The 21,582-nt window shown below is 42.4% G+C and overlaps 1 protein-coding gene across 4 annotated transcripts in view; it reads left to right on the plus strand.

Moving 5' to 3' along the window:
- TMX3 (thioredoxin related transmembrane protein 3) overlaps positions 1–21,582 on the plus strand; it is a 306,294-nt gene that overhangs the window by 54,999 nt on the left and 229,713 nt on the right. For all 4 annotated transcript variants that reach the window (XM_029590913.1, XM_029590914.1, XM_029590912.1 and 1 more), the window contains exon 5: positions 13,845–13,890. In XM_029590913.1, the coding sequence (XP_029446773.1) occupies positions 13,845–13,890 (46 nt within the window). The remainder of the gene's footprint in view (positions 1–13,844; positions 13,891–21,582) is intronic.

The raw sequence follows: 21,582 nt of genomic DNA on the forward strand, positions 1-21,582 counted from the left end.
AGCACATTTAAGACTAATCGGAAAAAATTCTTTTTCACTTAACGGACAATAAAGCTCTGGAATTTGTTGCCAGAGGATGTGGTTAGTGCAGTTAGTGTAGCTGGGTTCAAAAAAGGTTTGGATAAGTTCTTGGAGAGTCCATTAACTGCTATTAATCAAGTTTACTTGGGGAATAGCCACTGCTATTAATTGCATCAGTAGCATGGGATCTTCTTAGTGTTTGGGTAATTGCCAGTTTCTTGTGGCCTGGTTTGGCCTCTGTTGGAAACAGGATGCTGGGCTTGGTGGACCCTTGGTCTGACCCAGCATGGCAATTTCTTATGTTCTTATGTCATCAATCTATAGCTTCATGTGTCTCCACTACTTGGATTGTCAAATATCAGGCAGTGCAATGGGACGGACAGTACTGCATCATGTTCTGTCTCTGTAGTCTACTCTCCACCGTGGAATCTGGGTTGCTTACTTAGTAAACTTCCTCCAGCAACTCTCAACTTGGGAGTCCCCACAGATTATGGCTAACTTAGCCTGCTTATGTTTGAAAAAAGCAAGATTGCTTACCCTAAATGGTGTTTTCCTTAGATAACAGGATGAATTAGCCTGCCCTCCTCCCTGGAGAGTCGCCTATGTGACTAGAAAGCTTTGAAATGAATTGAGGCGGCTCCTGAAGCAACACCCATGAGGGAACTCCTGCATATTCTCAAAATCCAAAGCTCTACTAGCTTGGATAGAGAAGCCCATTTGGTGCTGCCAAATGACTTCGCCACAGATCATCATGGTTAATTCATCCTGCCATCTACATAAAACACTGTTTATGATAAGTAAACTTGCTTTCAGTATGCATGAGTATTTGCAGTACATTAAAAGCATGTACTTTATTTATAAATGTGCACAAAAAAGATATAACTTGTATGTGTAAAACCCTGATTTTTACATGGAAGTCAGTATATTTAAAAATATGTACGTCTACTTGAAATCAGTTTACCAATACCTCCACCATTTCATCCAGTCTGTCTCCAGTTCACTGAGATCCTCCTACTACTTCACCCTGAACTCCCCCAGTTCACCCATATCTCCCTCTGAAAAATAGCAGAGGACAGATTAGACAGATATCAATTGCACCAGTTAACAGGTGTAAAATTGTGTAAATACATTGACTAATGTATTCGCAAAAATCTTTTATAAAATAGCAACTTACACGTGAACTTGGCCCACTCTGGAACACTCCTAAATCGCCCATATTTTGCACAGTTAAATGTGCATATGAAATTGAAAATAGGCATGCACGTTTGATGTTCATAAAATAGCACATATACGAATATAAGCTACTTGGGCACATATATATGCAAATTTTATGTGCGTAACTGCTTTGAAAACTTACTCATTTGTGTATGGGAAAATATATTATGTAGTCTCCTTTGTTATATAGTACAGTGAAGTTAACTTGACCGAGGATTTGACACAGTAGTGGCCAGAAATTCTGTAGTGGGAAGTTTTTTTTGTTTTTTTTTTTTTTGTATCATGAATAGTGGTTTGAGAGAGAGAGTGAATTCACCACTCACAAAGCCATTATGGCCTTTCATATTTAGTGAACTTGCAAATGAGATTGTTATAGGCTGATACTAGCATACAGAAAATTGTGCTCTGTTCATGACTTTTTTTTTCTTCTTCTCCCTGCCAATCTCCTTTTTCTCCCCTCTTTTCTCTCCTCATCTCCTTCCCTCCACACCTTTCTCAGTTCAGGTTACTATCTTCTCCCCTAGTTTTCCTTCTTGGTTCCTTTCCTCCCTGGTTCTGACAACCAGGGCATAGGCAGGAAGACCAGAAGTGGGGGAATGGTGTACACATATGGGTACACATGTATGTATACATATCCTCTCTAGAGAGAGACCATGGGAGGGCACGGGAAGAGCTGCTGTGAGGCCCTGAAGAGTGCTCAATCTGTCCACAATGCTAGATTCAATCTCATTGCTGCTTAACGTTCAGTGCCGCCTGTTCCTTTGGAAAGGAAATGCAGACTGAAATAGCCTGTGCTGCAGTGTTGTAACCAGAGCTGTGGGTAAAGTCATTTCAGTTTTAATTTTAATACAGTGACAGTTTGCAAAGTTTTTGTGTTTGAAAAATAAAGTCAAAGCTTTTGATTTATTTTAATTGCTAATTGTTGTACATGTGAAATATTTTCCACGGTCTTGGTTACTAAGTACTTCAATTGCCTGTTTTGTACTAGTCAAATTAAGGATTTTTTGTGCATTAAACAAGCTTTCTTAAGGTGCCTTTTATGACCAAACTGTCTTAATTTACAGGTTTCATTGCATTTAAGAATATTATTTAGAAGTTTGTGTGTGTTTATATATAAGAATTAACACTTAATCCATGCATAGAAATATATAGTTGTGATGGAGAAGGTACAGAGCGGTGACCAAAAATTCTTTTTCACTCAACACACAAGTTCTGGATATGTTGCCAGAGGATGTGGTTAGTGCAGTTAGTGTAGCTGGGTTCAAAAAAGGTTTGGATAAGTTCTTGGAGGAGAAGTCCATTAACTGCTATTAATCAAGTTTGTTTATTTATTTATTTAAAGAATTTATATACCGGGGTTCCTGTATAGTATACATATCACCCCGGTTTATAGCCACTACTATTAATTGCATCAGTAGCATGGGATCTTCTTGGTGTTTGGGTACTTGCCAGGTTCTTGTGGCCTGGTTTGGCCGCTGTTGGAAACAGGATGCTGGGCTTGATGGACCCTTGGTCTGACCCAACATGAGAATTTCTTATGTTCTTAAATCCATATTTTCCTTTATAAATAACTGTGAAGGGTATCTAAATTCAGAATAGAACAGAATGGTAAGGTATAAGAAACTGCGCATATATCTGAGGGGCTATTCTCTGTTTTAAACATGAAACCAACCAGAACAAAAAAGGTGCATCTTGGGAGGAGTCCAAGTAGAAACTAGAATTGAACACCATCCCTCCTAGTAAGGATTATGTTCCAGAAAGTGGGCTAAAAATAGCAGATGGATGATTCTGAAGCTGGACAGAATGCTGAACCTAACATAGCTGGTAGGGAGAAGGAGATGCTAGTCCATCAAACTCCCACAGGTAGATTTAGTATGCAAGTTAGACTGGAACTTGGTCTCTTCAGTGTCCTTTTTGTTTGAGGCTGAATTTACCTTTGAGTTGTACATGTCTGGTTGAAAGTGGAACCATACCTGAGTTAGGGTCATATTCTAGCCAGAGTTGAAAAGTGGGGGAAAGAAGAGGGCATATATAGTCACAACACACAGAGTGGTCAGGAGCTGGCTAGAATTCATCAGAATGATTGATAGTCTTCGATTCTTGAATGGTTTGTCTTTGTATTTGAATAATTATACTGTTGTCATTTTTTAGTTTACTTAAATATGTAGGAATAAGTATCAGTAAACCAGTTTAGTTGCAAGTGACACCTTCATTTGAGTTCTTTGCAAGCTGTGATATTTTTAAAAAAGTTATTTATAATTCTCACAGGACAAGCAGGATGGTAGTCCTCACATATGGGTGACATCATCAGGATGGAGCCCAATCACGGAAAATTTTTGTCAGTTTCTAGAACTTTGGCACCTACTGGGCATGCCCAGCATAGCACCAATCCTACATCCAGCAGGGGTCCCCCTTCAGTCTTCTTTTTTCCGCACAGCAGTAGCCACACGGGTTAAGGAGCTCTTCAGATATTCCTGACAGGAATTTTCCTCATGGAACTTCTTCAAAAAAATTTCAAAATGTTTACCCCACAGGGGTCCCCCTATCTATCTTTACTCTGCGGTCGAACGGTAAGTGGTTTTTTTTTTTGTGTTTTTTTTTTTTTTTTACCTGCTTGCAGTCGATTCTCAGAGTTTTTTCCCTTGCGGCCTACTGGCCATCGACTGCACCGCGGCTAAATTTTGTCGAGACCATGGTGTCAGGTTTCCGTCTATGCCCTGACTGCACTCGAATAATGTCCATCACTGACCCTCATACCGTCTGCATGATGTATTTGGGGTCAGACCATGATGTCCTAACTTGCACCAAATGTGCCCAAATGACCCCAAACGGTCGCAAGGCTTGGCTGGAGAAGATGGAACTTCTCTTTCGGTCTAAAACCCCGACTCCATCGATAGCTTTGACGTCGTCGAACCAGTGCAGTCTACTTCGTGCCAGCACCGTGAAATCGCTGCTTCCAGACCGACTTAGACGACTCCGCGGTTGTCGACTCCTTCTGTCTCTCCACGGGAAAAGGACCGGGGAGAGCACCATGAAAAGCGTAGACACCACCATTGAAAAGCTCAGGCAAGCCCTTGGCATCGATGTCGTCTGAGCCACTGACAAAGAAATCCCATCCAGAAAAGGCCCCGTCCTCTTCTATGTCTGGGTCACACAGGCGTTCCCCATCTGGACAGGTGCCGGAAGCCGTGACTCCACTGTCACCGGTAGACCCTCCGGCTATGCCAGTGCTGCCTTCTACTCCGGAACCGGGGCTCCAGGTTTCCGCGAGGAATTGGATCAGATGATCCAAGAGGCCATTGGAAAAGCACTCCGGGGGTTCAAACCTCCATCGATACTGGTGCCGGTTCCTGAGCTGGTCACTGACCCGATACCCATGGCTCTTGCATCACTACTGGCCAGAATGGACGATTTAATCAGTGCCTTTCCACTGGTGGCCCCATTCCTTCCACACCGATACCCTTATCGTCAGATGAAGAAGAAACAACTATCTCCATTCCGCCTTCCGGAGTGCTGCCACTGACGCGACCATTTTTCACGAAGTAATATTAAAGTAAAAACGGTATTGGTGTACAGTCTGAGTTTTAACCAAACTAACTGTTTTCACCCATAAGACTAGTACCGACCATCACACATTTGTTTTGATTCCCCGATTGCGTTATTAGTTTGTATTGAACCAATAAAGGGAATATAACTAGTCACAAATGTATTATCTGCAGCTTATATGGCCTTTATTTCAAGTCTTATCCTTCAGTTAAGTTTTCTTCCTTTTTTGTAACTGGTTTAAAATACCACCATTATAGTGAACTGGCAGTGGAAGTGAATCACAACACTGTTGAAATGCAGTGCTTTTTACAATGCCAAGTTTAGAGTGGGAGAGAGTTAATTTACAAAATGTAGTGACAGAATTATAACATGTTGCTGAGCATAAAAAACATAGGTAATATTGTAATCTCATTCTCCATACTTATAAAAGCTAAATAGCAATAGGCTTAATCTTATACACCTACACAAAGCTGAGACATTTTAGTTCTTTTTAGTGTGACATGGTTAACATATACATTTTTTAATATGCTTTTTTTTCCCCTAGATTTTTTACATTTCCATCTGAAAAATGACCACCTGTTTTTTGTACCTGCATTTCTTTTTCCTGATACAATTCCATCCTGTTTTAAAAAGGGGTATTAAGATATTGTGGTACAGGCAGAATGATTATATTACTGCAGGATTGGATATTTAGATGGAAGCACCTAGGATAGCAAATGCTGCTAAATACAAGATTGATTCCTGACCCATACTTAAATTTAGTATCTTATGGGAGAGAGCACATGTTACATTAGATTGTACATTAGATTAATACTTTAGAGGTTTAAAGTGGTCACACATCTGAGGTGAAAGGCCTAGAAACATATATTTTAGGTATTTAGTTTGCATGAGATCTTTCAAGGGAAGAATAGTATTGCTGTTAGCTAATTACTGCAAGGTAAACAGAGGAACACAAAAATGAAGTCATGAAAAAGGTTAAATCGTATGCGATTCAAGAGTTGATTGACCTGAAATGGAGCATGCCATAGGCAAGCTTTTAAAGGGACCCGCACCTTGGTGGGTTTGTATCCCTTGGATCCTAAGGCAAGAGAGCAGTTACATTTCTCAAAGGTGGATGCGCAGGTGTGTTCTCTCACTAAGTGAACCACCATTCTGATGGAAGTAAGGGCAGCTCTAAAGGATGCTCGGGATAAATGGATTGAAGCTATCCTTAAGCAAGCCATTGAGGCGATGGTGATAAATTTGCAAATTGCTTCTTGTCCCCTATTGGCTTGAGTTAGTCTGCATCTCTTAGGAGTCTAAGAGAGTGGGTTCAGATAGCAGAGAGGTAATGGAACCAGGAGCTGTTGCCTCTGTTGATGTGGGCTGTGATGTTGTTCGCACTGCTGCCAGAGGGGTTGCTTTCATGATAGTGGCTAGGTGTCAGCTGTGGCTGCGAAATTGGTTGGCAGACATCATTTCTAAATCCAATCTCACTAAATTGCCCTTTAAGATTCTTTTTTATTTGGTAGTAAGCTGGAGAAGAAGGCAAATAGCCCAGGTCCCTCATTTTCCAGAGGATAAGAAGCTGTCTTCATGCATTTTCAGGCAAGTGTCCGCTCTCGAGATTACAGGCAATTTCATCCTTGGGGGGGGGGGGGGGATCTTCTCAGAGACCTTGTTCCTTCAGTAGGTCTCAGTCCTTTCGCCCTAGAAGGTATCACAAGGATGCGGGCTCCGGGAGCGGAGCCTCACTTTCTTCTCAATGAAAGTTTGCAGACTCGCCTGCTGGTGCAAGAGATAGGTGGGCACTTTTATGAGAGGTGGATCCAGATCACGTTGGACCAATATGTCCTGGAAATAAGGGATCGCTGTGCTCTAGAATTCCTTCACCTCTGGATGCCTTTATGATTTCTCCATGCAACTCCCCTCAGAAGAGAGTGGTAGTGGAGATTACCTTAAGGAGGCTATTGGACTTGAAGGCCATAATTCCTGTTCCCAAATCGCAAGAAAATATGGCTCACTATTCTATCTATTTCTTACCCAAGAAAGTGTCTTTTTTGACCCATCCTGGATTCCAAAGGATTTGAGGGTGACTCCTTTCCGAATGGAGATTGTGTGTGCCATAATAGCAGAATAATCAGGGGAATATCTCACATCTCTGGATCTGGTGGAAGTATATCTGCATATTCACATTCACTGGGAACATCAACTGTTCCTGCGGTTTGCCATTCTGGGATGTCATCAGTTTCAGGCCCTGTCCTTAGGGCTAACTATTGCACCTAAGACCTCCTCCAAGGTCATGGTAGTGGTAGTAGCTGCCTTGCACAAGGACTGCATCCTCGTTCACCCATATCTGGATGACTGGTTGATTCGAGCCAAGAGCATGGAGGAGAGCCACCTGGCTTCTCTGAGTGGTCTCTTTCCTTCAGGATCTAGGCTGCATGATGAACTTGGTCAAGAATAGCTTACAGCCATCTCATATGCTGGAATATCTCAGCATTCATTTCGTTGTGAAGCAGGACAGAGTGTTTCTTCCAGAGAGTCACATTCAGAAGTTGATTGCTCAAGTTCAAACCCTGAAAATGACTATTCGCCCGACCAGTGTGGTTTTATCTACAGGTCTTGGGTTTGATGGCAGACATACTGGCCTCTCCAACACATGATGCTTTCCAGGTGGTGTCCGCATTCGCAGGACTATACAGTGAGGTTGCACTTACCATTGGAGGTGAGCTTCCAACTGCAGTGGTGGTTGCAGGTGGATCGTCTCAGGGAGTTCCCTTGGAGAGACTGGATTGGTTAGTGCTCATGAGAGATGCAAGCCTTCTGGGTTGGGGGGCTCACTGTCAGGAATTACTGGTGCAAAGTCATTGAAATGCCGAGGAATGACAGTGGAGCATCAATTGATTAGAAGCATGGGCAGAACAGCTGGTGTGCTTGCAGTTTGCCAAGTGTCTAGAGGTTCGAGCAGTCGGGATAATGTCAGACAATGCGACGACTGCGGCCTACATCAGTCATCAAGGCGGAACCAGAAGCCAACTGGTGCCTGAGGAAATAGATGCACTCATGGTGTGGGCAGAGCAGCATCTGCTAGACACATCCACTCCCACATTGCCGTAAAGGACAATGGAAGGGCTGACTTTCTCAGCAGGAAGAGCTTGGAACCATGAGAAGTGGGTGATAGTGGATGAAGCCTTTTCAGCTCATAGTGGACTGCTAGGGTTGCCCGTATCTAGATTTGCTGGTGACTTCTGGCAATGCAAAAGTTCTGCACTTCTTCAGTTGCAGAAGGGATCTGAAAGCACTGGGCATTGATGCTCTTGTTCAAATGTGACTGACGGGCAGGGAGTTGTATGCTTTCCTGCCCTGCCCTCTGATAGGCAGGATTGTTCTGAAGAGTGCAAGTCAGGCCGAAACCGTACTTTTGGTGGCTCCGGGATAGCCATGGAGGCTGTGGTATGTCGATCTGCAGAAACTGCTGGTGGGCAGTCCTCTCAGACTGCCACTTCGGAAGGATCTGTTGCAGCAGGGACCACCCCTGTTCCCCATAGCGCTGCAGTTGTGTTGTGCCCGTTGGCACCTTGTTTCGCTACTGTGGGTCTCTCTGGTTGAATATGGCAGTAGGGAGCTCTGTAATTACCCACATGTGAGGACTACCATCCTGCTTGTCCTAAGAGAGCGCAGTTGCTTACCTGTAACAGCTGTTCTCCCAGGCCTACAGGATGTTAGTCCTTAGGAATCCCACCCGCTTCCCCAAGATGTTGGGTTCACCTTCGGTTTGGTTTTTTTCTTGCTTGTATTTTGCTTTATTACAAGACTGAAGGGGGGGGGGGGGGCCTCGCGTGGACGAGCGGATAGCAGCAGGCTGAGCATGCTCAGTCTGGCAGTCAGTTTCTAGAAACTTTGACAATTGTTTTCTGTGCTGGGCTCCATTGGATGATGTCACCCCCACATGTGAGGACTAACATTCTGCTGTCCTAGGAGAACACTTGTTACAGGTAAGCTTCTGCGCAGAAAATGGCAAAGATGAGAGATCCCAGCTGCGCAGGGGATGAATTCTGCATGGATCCTTTATTGTTTTAGCGGCAGGGTGAGGCGGCAGTTTTGCCGCTTCCAGAGTTTGCTGCCTGAAGCAGCCGCATCACCCTGCCTCATTATAGAACTGCCCCTGATCTATTTTCTCTGATACCTGAACATGAGTTAAAATTGTGCAAGGAAAAGACTGTGCCTGAGCTGTTCAGAATCAAGCTGATAGATCTCAAAGTGTTTTGGCTTTGTCAGACAAATTCCATCTATAACCAAACTGGCTTTCAGTTGTATAAACTCTGTAAATCATGCCCCTCCCCCGACGTCACTGTGAGCTCCGGCGACAGTTGAAAAGCGCCTCACCATCAGGCGCCAGCGAGCGGGGAGGCCAATCCTGGGCCCCCGCAAGAAGTGAACACCATCTTAAATAATAAAAAAGAAACGGAACTATCATCAGGAGGTGAGGGGAAATGGGTGACTGCGATGTGTGACCATGCTCATTGGTTGCCCATCTCCTTCCGCTCAAAATACAAAACCCTCACCATCCTTCACAACTCCCTACATAAACACAATCACACCTGGCTCGATGAAATGCCTCATTACCGCTCCTCCAATCGCCCCACAAGAACTACCCATACAGGCACCCTCCACACCCCATCCCTCAAAACAGCTCATTCAGCTCACACCAGAGGGAGAGCCTTCTCCGTCGCTGGCCCAACTCTCTGGAACTCCCTCCCCACCCTCCTACGCCAAGAGACATCCTTTCACAATTTCAAGAAAGGAGTCAAGACATGGCTTTTCAGACAGGCCTACCATGACTCAAACCCCGACGCAAACCCTGACGCAAACCAAACGTAATATCTCCCCCAGCTCCCCCCTGCCCCCCCCCCCATTTCAGTTTTCGCTCAGTTTCCACCCTCCCCCTCCTCTCCCCCCTTTTCCCCCCTTCAATTCGGCTCCCATGGTTACATTTTGTACTGTTTTATTTGTTCACTTTGTTATAATGTTATATTGTTATATTATATTGTTATATTGTTTCACTGTATCTCCCACCTGAGTTCTTTGTAAACCGGCATGATGTGCTTCACGAATGTCGGTAAATAAAAGTTAATAAATAAATAAATAAAATGCCCCTCCCCGACGTCAACTCTTTGTGCTTCATTTACTATTTTTTCTTTTACGTTTTCTGTTAAGTAACCTTTTTTCAAGTTCCTACCTTATGCCTTTGTTAACAATTTTATTATAAATGTTCTCTGTATTGACTATGGAAACATTTTTTCCTGCTTTTTCTGTTTTATGTAAACCGGTATGATTTGCATTTTAATGTAAGAATGTCGGTATATAAAAATTATAAATAAATAAATAAATCCAGAGAGGTTTTTCATTGTACAGTTTGATACTTTCTGCCAGAAGGAAATCACTAGTAAGGTCATTCATCAGAATGTGTTATGGTGTTAACACCCCCCGATAACGCCATAACACATGTGATAGTAATGGTATCGTATTGCATGAATGCAAATTTTTCATAGGGACAGGTTTGGGGAGTGGTTGAGCAGGATTAATTAAAATGAAGGGCATTTTCGCCCTGTGTACTCCTGGGGGTATTCTGCGCTACTGTGGAGTGCAGAATTTGTGCTGAATCCCCCCCCCCCCTCCCCGCGCAGAATTGCCAAATTCTGCAGAAAATAGCAGAGGAGACCCCGGCATGCCGCGAACAGAGCACGGCACATGGGACACGCTCCGTTCGAAGCGAAGATGAAGGCCCGGCGTGCCGTTCGCCGCAAAAAGGAAAGGCCCCTGTGTGACGCAAATGGCGTGCGCCAGGCCTTCATCTTCGCTGCAAATGGAGTGCGTCCCGCTTCATGCCGGTGAGAGAGAATGTGTGTCGGGGAGGGTGAGAGAGAGCATGGTTGGTAAGGGGGGGTGGGGATGGTGAGAGAGAGCATGGGAGGTAAAAGGGGGGGGTGGGGGGATGCTTGAGTGTGGGTTTCAGAGAGAGGGAGTGTGTATGTGTGAGAGATTGGGAGCTCGTGTGTTTGAAAAAGGGATTGTGTGTATGTGAGGGTGCTAGCCTGCATGAAGGGAATTGTGTATGTGTGAGGCAGAGCCTGTGTGAAGAGTTGCGTGAGAGAGAGACATAGGTAGCCTGTGTGAGGATGTATGTGTGAAAGAAAGGGAGCTTGTGTGTGTGTGTGTGACAGAGGGGAGCCTGTGTGAGGGGCAGTACTGAGAACAGGGTCAAAGTCTGGGGCTGGCAATAGAGTGGAACGGGTTGAGCCTAGACGTGGAAGGGAGAGATACTGGCAGGTGGAGGAGTTGGGGCCTGAGAGGGCAAAGTGGCCAGGGGAGTAGGGAGAGCAAGTGGAAGGGACACTCTTACAGTGAATTTCTAGGGAAATTCTGCTCAAAATATTTAAAATTCTGCAACTTTTAAGTAATAACTTTTTTCTGTAATAATTTAAAATGTAATTACTTAAAGACTGTCATGTATATTGTGTTATTTTGACCAGTATAAAGTTTGAAGAATTTTCAGTTTTTGTGTGCAGAATTCCCCCAGGATTAACTGTGCGATAGTATGCCACAGATTTACATGCAGAGTGAGATGTACGATCAGCACAGTACCCTTCAGTGTGGATTTGATATGGAATAAGGAAAGTCTCACAAAGTTATAATTTCTATGGTGTTCTCTTGCCCTAGCTTGATAAACTTCCAAGTTTGCTGCCTGAAGCGGCAAGAGAACACCGTAGAAATCTCAACTTTGTCTCTCTGCATGCAAATCTGTCCCCAAAACCCTAAACCACCACCAAAACTTCACCTTAAGTTACTAGCTGGCCCTCCTATAGTGAAATAAATAGTAGAACTCTGTGAAGGCTTTATAAAGTCAGTCTCTCTCTCTCTCTCTCTCTCGGCACTTCGTGAGTACAAGTATTGCAGGGTGTGAAAACTTTTAACGCACCTCACGATCCTGCGTTTCTCAGTCGAGCATATCTCCTTCTTAACCGAATGAAAATTAGCGCCAGAGCAATAACATACAGGTTGTCCATGGCGCAGTCCGGTTCGAAGCTGATCGAACACCACACTAACGCCAGATAAAGGGTAGGCAGTAAATTAACAGGTTAAAGACGCGGCAAAATAGCAGGTTAGAAAGGAGATAATCGGAGCGCACGTTACAGTATCGGAGGAAATAGCGAATCCGTTCATTAACATATCATATACATGCCGCGTGCGGAAAGGGTTACGCATCTGTTTCAAGAAGCGCTAAGGACGCGTGAAACTGGATACTGTATCGCGGGATTGCCTCACGCATCCCAATTGTGCGCCCACAGCGGGTTAGAAACTGGGAAACTGCGGCCGCACTTTACTGTATTGGCCTGTATGAAAGTATTGGATTGCACTAAAATGCAGGATTATCATTTGCAAAAATAGTGTTTTGACAAATGTGCAGAATTTACAGAATTTGTGCACAGAATTAATTTTTTAATTTGTTTATTTTTTCAGGCACTTTTATTCTTTTGCATTGTATTTTAGAAATCCTTAGCTATACAAACAATGCTATCTGGTAGTGGAATGGCATTTTGTTATCATTGTTTCAAAATTGATTCTTACTCGTTGGAAAGACAATATAGTTCTAGATTTCAATATGGTAGAACTAGCCGTTAAGCCCTTAATAACGGGCTACATTAAAAAAAATTTTCGGTCCATTTTCGAACACAGCACCCTTCTACACTTTTTTTTCTCCCTCACTCCCCCTTCCCCTCGCTCATTCACTTCGGTCACTAATCCTCCTCCCCCCTCGGTCACTCACCCCTTCCCTCCCCTCACTCTCACTTCCCCCTCCCTCCCCTTCTCTGTCATTCTCCACCCTCTCTCAGTCCCATCCCTCAATCTCATCCCCTCCAATCCCCTCTCAGCTCATCCACAACCCCTTCCCTCTCCCTCAGCCCTCCTCCACTCACTCTTTTTTTCCCTTCTCCACAACTTCTTACCCTTCCCACTTACTCACATCCCTCTGTCTCCCCCTGCCCCCTCCCCTCACCTCCCTACCATTCTCCCTTCCACCTCCCCTCCCCATTCTCCCTTCCACCTCCTCTCACCTTCCCCCCTCTCACCTTCCCCCTCCCCTCCCCTCTCAGCTCATCCACAACCCCTTCCCTCGGATGGCGCAGACGGAAGATCTCCGGGGGGCGGTCCCTTCCTTGCGCGCGCTGCCGCTACTGCTCCTCCCAGTGCCATTTTTGTTAACAGGCACGCTCTGACTGTGCTTGCCCGCGCCTGCGCGGTAGACCTGCTCTCTACTGCGCATTTGCGGCACGTCGGTCAGGGCTCCTTTATCTACTAGATGCCATATGTCAATATTCTAAATATGAGCTTGCTGTAGTAGATAAGATTGGTACAGCAATTGCACATAAAAAGATGCAGGACCCTCTTTCGCACGTCTCACAATATTGATTGTATCTGTTGAGCTTTATGTATTCTCTCTTGCTATGGTTATACTATTTTTCGTTTGTTTCCTTTGAACTCATTTTCTTCTTGTTCTTTATTTCAATAAATATGAACCAAAAAAAAAAAGCAGGAACACTGACTTGCTGTTTGAAAATATCAGGCTATTTGTTTCTTAGGTGTTTCTCTTTAGTCACATTTAAAACAAAAATTTGAAATCTGTCCTCTGTACAGTTGCCTGGAGCAACATTGATAGAAAAGGAATTAGCCTAGGCCTTTTCCTTGACCACTGACTGTGTCTAAAATTTAATGTGCAGAGTTAGAATTTTCTTTTAGGATAGATGCTTGTATCTCAAATTAAAAACTACCATTTTTCTCCTTTCTCCTACTGAAAAGTTGCTTTTGACTAATTTATTTAAATGAGAAAATAAGGCATTCATTCATTTTCTACCAGTTTTTTTTGTTTTGTTTTTTTGTAAAAGCACTGTCATGTGAACCAAAATACTACTAATGATGTTATTTCAGAGGGCCTGCTGTATTTTTTGTTTTTGAAATCTAGTGCTTGGTTTACTTAATACTTTTTAATAAATATATTGGCCATTATTTTTATTTTTCAGGTATTGCCTCCGAATTTGGAGTTCGAGGTTTTCCAACTATAAAGCTGTAAGTGTTAAACTCCTTATATAATATTTCTAAATACTTTGTGTCATTATTTTTTTCTTGGATACTTTAACCCGATTCAAGGAAAGTAAAGGAAAATTTTCTTAATGTTGTGATAACATTTTTTTTTTGGATAGAATATGCTCAGGTCACAAAGCCTAGTATACTGTCTCCAACAATGGCCAATCCAAATCTCAAGTACCCAAACATTAACATATCCAATGCTACTAATGCTGGCAACAGGCAGTGGCTGTTCCCTATTGATTCATAGCAGTTTATGGACTTCGTATCCAAACCTTTTTTAAATCCAGCTATACTAGATGCCTGAACCACATTCTCTGGCAACGAATTCCAGAACTTAATTTTGTGTTGAGTGAAAGAATTTTCTCAAATTTTGTTTTAAATGTGCTACTTTGTAACTTCATGGAGTGCCCCCTAGTCCTTGAAAGAGTAAATAAGTTTCACATTTACACTTTCAAGTCTGCAGAGCTACTGCTTTGGCTGCACTTAGTCACCCCCCCCCCCCCCCCCCAAATCAAGGGGCGACTGCCCTACTTCAACAGGCCTTGGATGCCGGAGGCAACCCTCACTCTGCTTCACCTGACCTACCTACTGGAACTGTGCCTCACTGCTGACAATCTCCTTGGATGCCCGGTTGAAGCTCCTGTTCCATCCTCTGAGCTACTGCTTTGGTGGCAACCAATGCACGCTCCCCCTCCCCGTTGAAGTCATCAAGCGGGTGACAGCCCTACTTCAACGGGCTCTGGATGCCAAAGGCATGCGCACGAAAGAGCGCAAACAAAGGAGAATGCCCCTTTGTTTGCTCCTTCATATGTGCCCACTCTCTCTCCTCTGCTGTGGTTTATCCTGTTTTTCAACATCATGCATATCTCAACCATAACTGGACAAGGCTGCTACGGTGACCTCTGCCATCCCAGACATTCCCCAAGACGCACACTAATCTGATTTTTATTCCCCCTTCTTCCTATTTCTTACTCAAATTATTCCCTTCCAACCATTTATTCTCTCTCTATCTCCCTTATAAACATCAGATCTATAATTAAGAAAGCTCCATTTGTATACGACCTACTAGCCCCTTCTAACCTAGATTGCCTATGCATTAGTGAATCATGGACATCTGACGGTGATAGTTCTTTGTTTTATCTCTGCTTCCCTGATAACTACACAAACTACCATCGCCATTGCCCCTGCACCTACGGTAGAGGTGATGGCCTTGTTGTTTTTCAAATACTCTTTTTCTCTTTCGCTACTTAGCCTACCTAATCCGTTCAAAATCATCCTTTTGATCTCTGCCAACTTTAACCTCTGCTTGCTATATTGCCCTCCTGGTCTCTTAACCCATAACCTATCTCACCTCATTGAATTTTTTGCCATGTCTTTACCTCATCATGAGAACTCTCATGCTAAGTGATTTTAATTTACATGTAGACCTATCCCCTCAGTCTAAAGGTAGCCAACTTTCTTAGTGCAATGAATGCCCTTGACTGGCAACAACTTATCTCTTTGCCTACTCATTCTGCTGGACATACTCTTGATCTTGTATTAATTAATCCTTCTGTCTTCACACACAGCTCATCCTCAGTATCAATCTCCCCCATCCCATGGTTGGACCACCACCTAATCCACTGCATTAACTGTAATACACCAAATAATAACTCTCCATTTCCCAGAAACACCTTTCGGAAACGAACTTCAGTAGATCCCCAGAAATTTAAAGATATACTCCTTCTTTTAATTCTTAATAGCAATACAGTCAAGATTATTGATTCTTAGGATAATGCCGTTTTTCTCGCCATTGGTAAATTGCTTCCCACTCAGAAATGTACTCATTTAAGAACTGCCTATGACCCCTGGTTTTCCCAAACATTACTCATACTAAAAAGAAATCTCTGCAAATTAGAAACTAAAGGAGAAAAGATAAATCCTCACTTTATATTACACTGAATTGGCCAACTATTGCTTTTCGATTAACACAGCTAAAAAAGCTTATTTCTCTAAACTAATTTCTCAAGCAAACAATAACCCCAAAATTCTTTTTAACACAGTTAAAGCACTAACTAAACAAAATAATTCCCATGGTATCTACCTGAAAGCTAGTTCCACCCTTGACCTATGTGAATCCTTTAAAAACTTTTTTCAGGACAAAATTCAAAACATTGTGAATACCTTCCCTAATTCATTACCCACAATGCATGATATAAAATCAAACTACAGTTGGGATTGCTTTGAACTCATTGCAAGCACAGAAATAATTCAGATCATATCCAAAATGAATCCCTCTACCTATCCACTTTCTCCTTGTTCAACCTCCTTGCTTAAATCTATCAAAGATGAAATCACCTTACCCATTGCAAATATAGTTAACTCATCACTGTCTACTGGATCACTTCCCAATTCATTAAAGGCTGCTATTTCTCAATTTCCCAAGAATCCTACTAACACTTTACCCAAATACAGTAATTTCCATCCCATTTCTGCTCTACCTTTTATAGCTAAAATCATTGAATCTGTAGTATTAAAACAACTCTCAGAATATATGGACCAACATTACATTTTAGACCAATATCAGTTTGGTTTTTGCCCACATCACAGAACTGAAACTCTCCTACTTACTTGCACTGACATTTTACATTGCTGTTTTGACTCCGAAACCTCTTATATGTACATCTTTTTGGATCTGTCAGCAGCGTTCAGTACAATTAATCACAAAATATTACTCTCGTTGATCAAACATTGGTTTATCCAGCATTGTTCTACAATAGTTCAAATCATACTTCCTCAACAGAATTCAGTCTATCATTATTAATTCCAGTACATCATCCTGGTTTTCATTTAATACTGGTGTCCCACAAGGATCACCCCTCTCTGCAGCCTTGTTTAATATCTATCTGACTCCAATATGCCAACTCTTATCCACTCTGGGTGTTTCCTATCGCATTTACGCAGATGATATTCAATTCTTTTTCCCTACCCACCACGATTGGTGTTCTACTCTACAATTCCTTTTCCTTTGTCTAACGTACATAAAAATCTGGCTGTTCCATCAAAAACTGAGCTTAAACTTGACCAAAACACAAATAATGATCCTAGGAAATCCCTCCTTTGACATATCTAATCAAATATCAATATATAATACTAACATCCAAAACCACCAATAAAGCTCGGAACATCTGTGTATATTTTGATCCAAAATGTAACAATCTCATATCCAATCAGTTGTTAAAGCCTCATTTTATAAAATCCAACTATTAAAACACATCATACCTCTTCTGGAATACAATACACTTTTCACAGTTCTCCAGTCCATTGTCTTAACTGATCTAGACTATTGTAATTCTCTCTATACTGGTCTTCCCCTTTCTACACTTCGTCCTCTTCAATTTGTACAAACACTGCTGCCAGATTACTTTCTGGAACTAAGATATCTGATCACATTACTCCTGTTCTATTCAATTTCCATGGGTTACCCATCAATTAGCACATCCAGTATAAATTGCTTATTATATATAACCTAATGCATAGTAAGAACTGCTGGCTTTCTTCAAATTGCACTGCTATACTCCTGCCCGTATACTCAGATCTCAAAATCAATTGCTACTCCAAGTATCATCAACCAGATTAGTCATTATCCGTGAACAAGCCTTTTCTATTGCAGGCCCCATCATCTAGAACACACTCCCTCCCCAAATCAGGCTTATCACTGACACTAAAGATTTTAAAAAGGCACTAAAATTCTTTCTCTTTAAATCTGCATTCCCCGACCTATGCGAGCCTTTATTTATTTTTTAATTCCCTCTTTGTGCCTCCTCCTTCACTTTCTATGTTCTTCCTTCATTATGTTGATTTCTACTTGTAATGCCTTATTTTAATTGTTCTGTTTTATTATATTTTAGTTGTATATTCGCCATATTAATTTTATGTCCTGCCATTTGGAACGCAATGCCACCCCGACCTCCACATAGAACCATCCACGCAAAAGTTTAAGAAGCTAAAAAGGCCTTAATCAAAGGCCTGCTCTTCAAGCAGGCCTTTGATTAAGTACCCCCCTGTCCTGTTATATGCCCCTTATGCCCTCACCCTAAATATGTGTTAAACATGCCTACAGCCTTAGTCATCCCAGCCCTGTCTACCCTTCCTTCTAACACCCGCCCCTTATAATCATCTCACCTCCTTCTCCTTTCCCTCACCTCTTAATATGATTATAGTTTAGCTCAATACTTATACATAGGTTTTCCCCTCATGCTACCAATATGTCCTATGTAAATATAAATGGTTTATATTCTATATTAGTTATGCTAGACCTTATAATCACATTGTTCCTTGTAACCCAATACTATATAATCACAATGTCTACTGTAAATGTTTCATATGTTATATCAGTTATGCGATGCCTTATCACAATGTTCTTGTAAGCCACTAAATAAATAAATTGTAAACCGCCCTGAACTGTGAAGGATGCAGTATAAAAGTAATTCTAAATAAAAAACGTTTTGTAGACTTCTAGCGTATCCCCCTCAACCGTCTTTTCTCCAAGCTAAACAATCATAACGTCATCAGCCTTTCCTCATAAGGGAACTGTTACATGCTCTTTATCATTTTGGTTGCCCTTCTATGTACTTTCTCCAGTTCAAGAATATTAATGCAGTGTAGCACCTTATATGCAAAGTTTATTTATCCAAAAAATCTTGGGCTTTGGCTGTTTGAAAATATTTAAGTATTCAAACAATTCTACTTTTTCTGTTGTGTTTTTTTTTTTTTTCAACATAATGGAGGGTCTTCCATTTTTCATCGCAAAGTTGGCATGAAGTAGCCATAACGCGTTTGGGCAAAGTAATTCAGTGGTGCCGACGCGTTCCCAGCTTTTGGAGTTTGGTAAAATCATCATTGAGCATGCATGGGAATTTCCATGTGTGCACTCTCTTGTAGACCCCCTCCAGTATTTCTTCTTGTGAACTATTGCACGGATGTTTCCCAGACTCTCTTGCATATATATATATATATATATATATATATATTTTTTATCTTCTTGTTTTTGGCCTTAGTGCCCTTACCCGTCTCATTGCTGCTGCTTTTGTTTTTCTACTGCTGCCTTGTCAGTGCCTCACAGAATTTTTAAATTCTTTAAAAAAAAGAAATGAAATGAGTATGGAAAAACCTAAGGCCAAGAAGCTGTCAGTCAATGACTTCAAGACTTGCATGTATGGGCATGAGAGATCCATTACAGATAGATGTTCCATCTGAATCTCTACCTAGCTGGAATCATGACTCTTTCAACTGCTACAGCTATGGTCAATTGTCCCTACAGTGCAGCAGTACTGCTGGAAGATGGAGGCCCTTGGCTAGCACTAGTGGGTATGAGCCCAAAGCCTTAATGTGAAGTCGCTCCTCATCCAGGAGCGAGATGTAGATTCTTGGTGCAAAAAATGAGACAAGTATTCCTCTTGTTCCCTCAAGCACAGGAAGACTCCTCCTCATAGCCTCAGTTCCTGGATCTCTGTTGGATAGGTACCTGTGGTGCTAGATGAAGTGCCAAGAAGGGAGACTAAACAATGTGAGTGACTTCCTTTGGGGCCATCTCCTCAGAGCAAAAGAAAAGATTGGCGCAAGGCTTCCCAGGAGTGAGCCCCTTTTCAATGCCAAGATGAGAGGTAGTCTCATTAGCCTAGGTCCAATCATCATTCATAGTAAAGATTCCAATGGTGCAGAGCCATTTATTTTATATGGGCATGGGGTTAAACAGAGTGCCATCCATGTCATAAATGCAGTTCGCATTCTATGGTGCAATCAACACACTTGGTAAAGAATGCCAAGGTGCTTCCACTGTGTCGGAGCAAAGCACTTTGGTGCAAAATCTCAGGAATCTCACTACTAGGGTTTTAGTACAGAAGGAGATGGTGTTGGCACTATCCATGGATCACACACCTGCCATGGTGTATTTCAGAGCCAGCTGCTGCTTCAGCCGATGTAGCTGTCCTGGAGCTAAGAGCCTCCTTGGCTTTACCGGCAGCCTTTATTGAGGATGAGCCGATCTGAGTTTCTGAAAAGAATGTCTCCCCCTCCTGCTCCATTATAGAGGGTCCCTCAGCAAGTGGGAGCCCAGATATTGAAACCAGTGAAGAATTTATTTGCTTCCTTAAGCCCTGAAGATCAGAGAGGAAGACTACAACCTCTCCTGTCCAAGATACAGCAGCAGCCAGCTCAGCTGGCTTTATCACCTCCATGATATTTAAACCAAAGCTGGGCAAAAATGGAAGAACAGATGAAAACACTTTTCCTAATCTTTTGACTCATGGTTTCGAATGAGCAGCTACAAGTGTCAGCTGTCATCTCCCAGGTCTTCTTTTTGAACCCAATAATTTTCAGTTTTCATGATCAAGGCTGTTTGCTTTCCTGATCACAAGTCCAAAGTAACTTTTATCTTCCTGTAAACAAGGAAAGCCCCGGCTTGGGCTGTTCCTTCTGGTAAAGACAAAATCCCCTGGTTTTTGGTTTTGATGCTTTTATTTCTGCCTTCAGGCATGTCTTCGATGACCTAGGCTATTTAGTTTCTGTGTCTTTTTCTACTGTGGATTAAACAAGGGGCCCATACAGTGGGTCAGAATTCCATACAGTTGCAAAAGAAATTGATTGGAACAATTGGCTTTGGTAGCCATTTGGAACAGGTTGGCAGAGCAGATTAAAGATGAGCTGGCTTCTCATGGCTTCTCCTCTGATCTAGATGCTATGATTTCTTGCCACATGTATATTGATTCCTGCATTTGAGAATGCCTTTCAAGAGTACATACCTTGTCTCTGAAGTCTGGTGTTCCTCCCCTCCCATCTCATGTCACAGCTGAATCCGGTTGTAAGGACTCAAGTCTATGGAATTGGGCCACATTGTGGACAGTTATCGCAAATACTAAAGGACTGAAGAAGGAAATTGCGATTATGCCTCTATTGTGTTGGCCAGGAGCACATGGCCAAGAATTGCCCCCACAAACCATGAACTAGTCATAGTTTATAACCCATGACTGAAGAGGTTTTTTTGAATCTTGTTGCCCTTCCAGTATTTCATGTGGCGTTGCACTTATCCCTCTGTTTCTTTGCACTGGTCTTTGGGATCTGTGGCAGCATATGCCCTTATTGATTCTGGGCAGCTGTGAATTTCATCAATAAGGATTTTGTTCATCTACATGGGATAAGACTGAATCCTGCACCCACCCCTGTCATAGCAATCAATGGCAGCCATTGGATTAAGAGGAGATACAGTGGGTCACCTAGCAGGCATCCAGATCACAGACTCTTATCAAGGGTTCCACAAGTGAGCGCCATGGCTGCATCATTGGCTCATCGGAGAGCAGCACAGACTGAAGGTATTTGCAAAACTGCAACTTGGTCCTCTGTGCATACCTTCACATCCCATTAATGTCTGGACAGTCTGCAAAAGCTGTTTTGCATAACCTGTTCACCCAGTAGTCTACTCTCCATGGTGAGGTCTATTCAGTAAATGTTTTGCAGTAACCATTTCCTTGGTATAGGGACGGATTGTGGAAAATATTGGCCTGGGGATTTTTTCCATACCAGTCCATGGTATCAAATTACATACAAAAATATATATTTTAACAAATTTCTTGACCACTTAAATTTAGCAAAATGAAAGAATAAAAACAGATTTATAAAAATAAATATAGAAAG

Source organism: Rhinatrema bivittatum, chromosome 2 (assembly GCF_901001135.1).
Source record: "Rhinatrema bivittatum chromosome 2, aRhiBiv1.1, whole genome shotgun sequence".
Lineage (NCBI taxonomy): Eukaryota > Metazoa > Chordata > Amphibia > Gymnophiona > Rhinatrematidae > Rhinatrema > Rhinatrema bivittatum.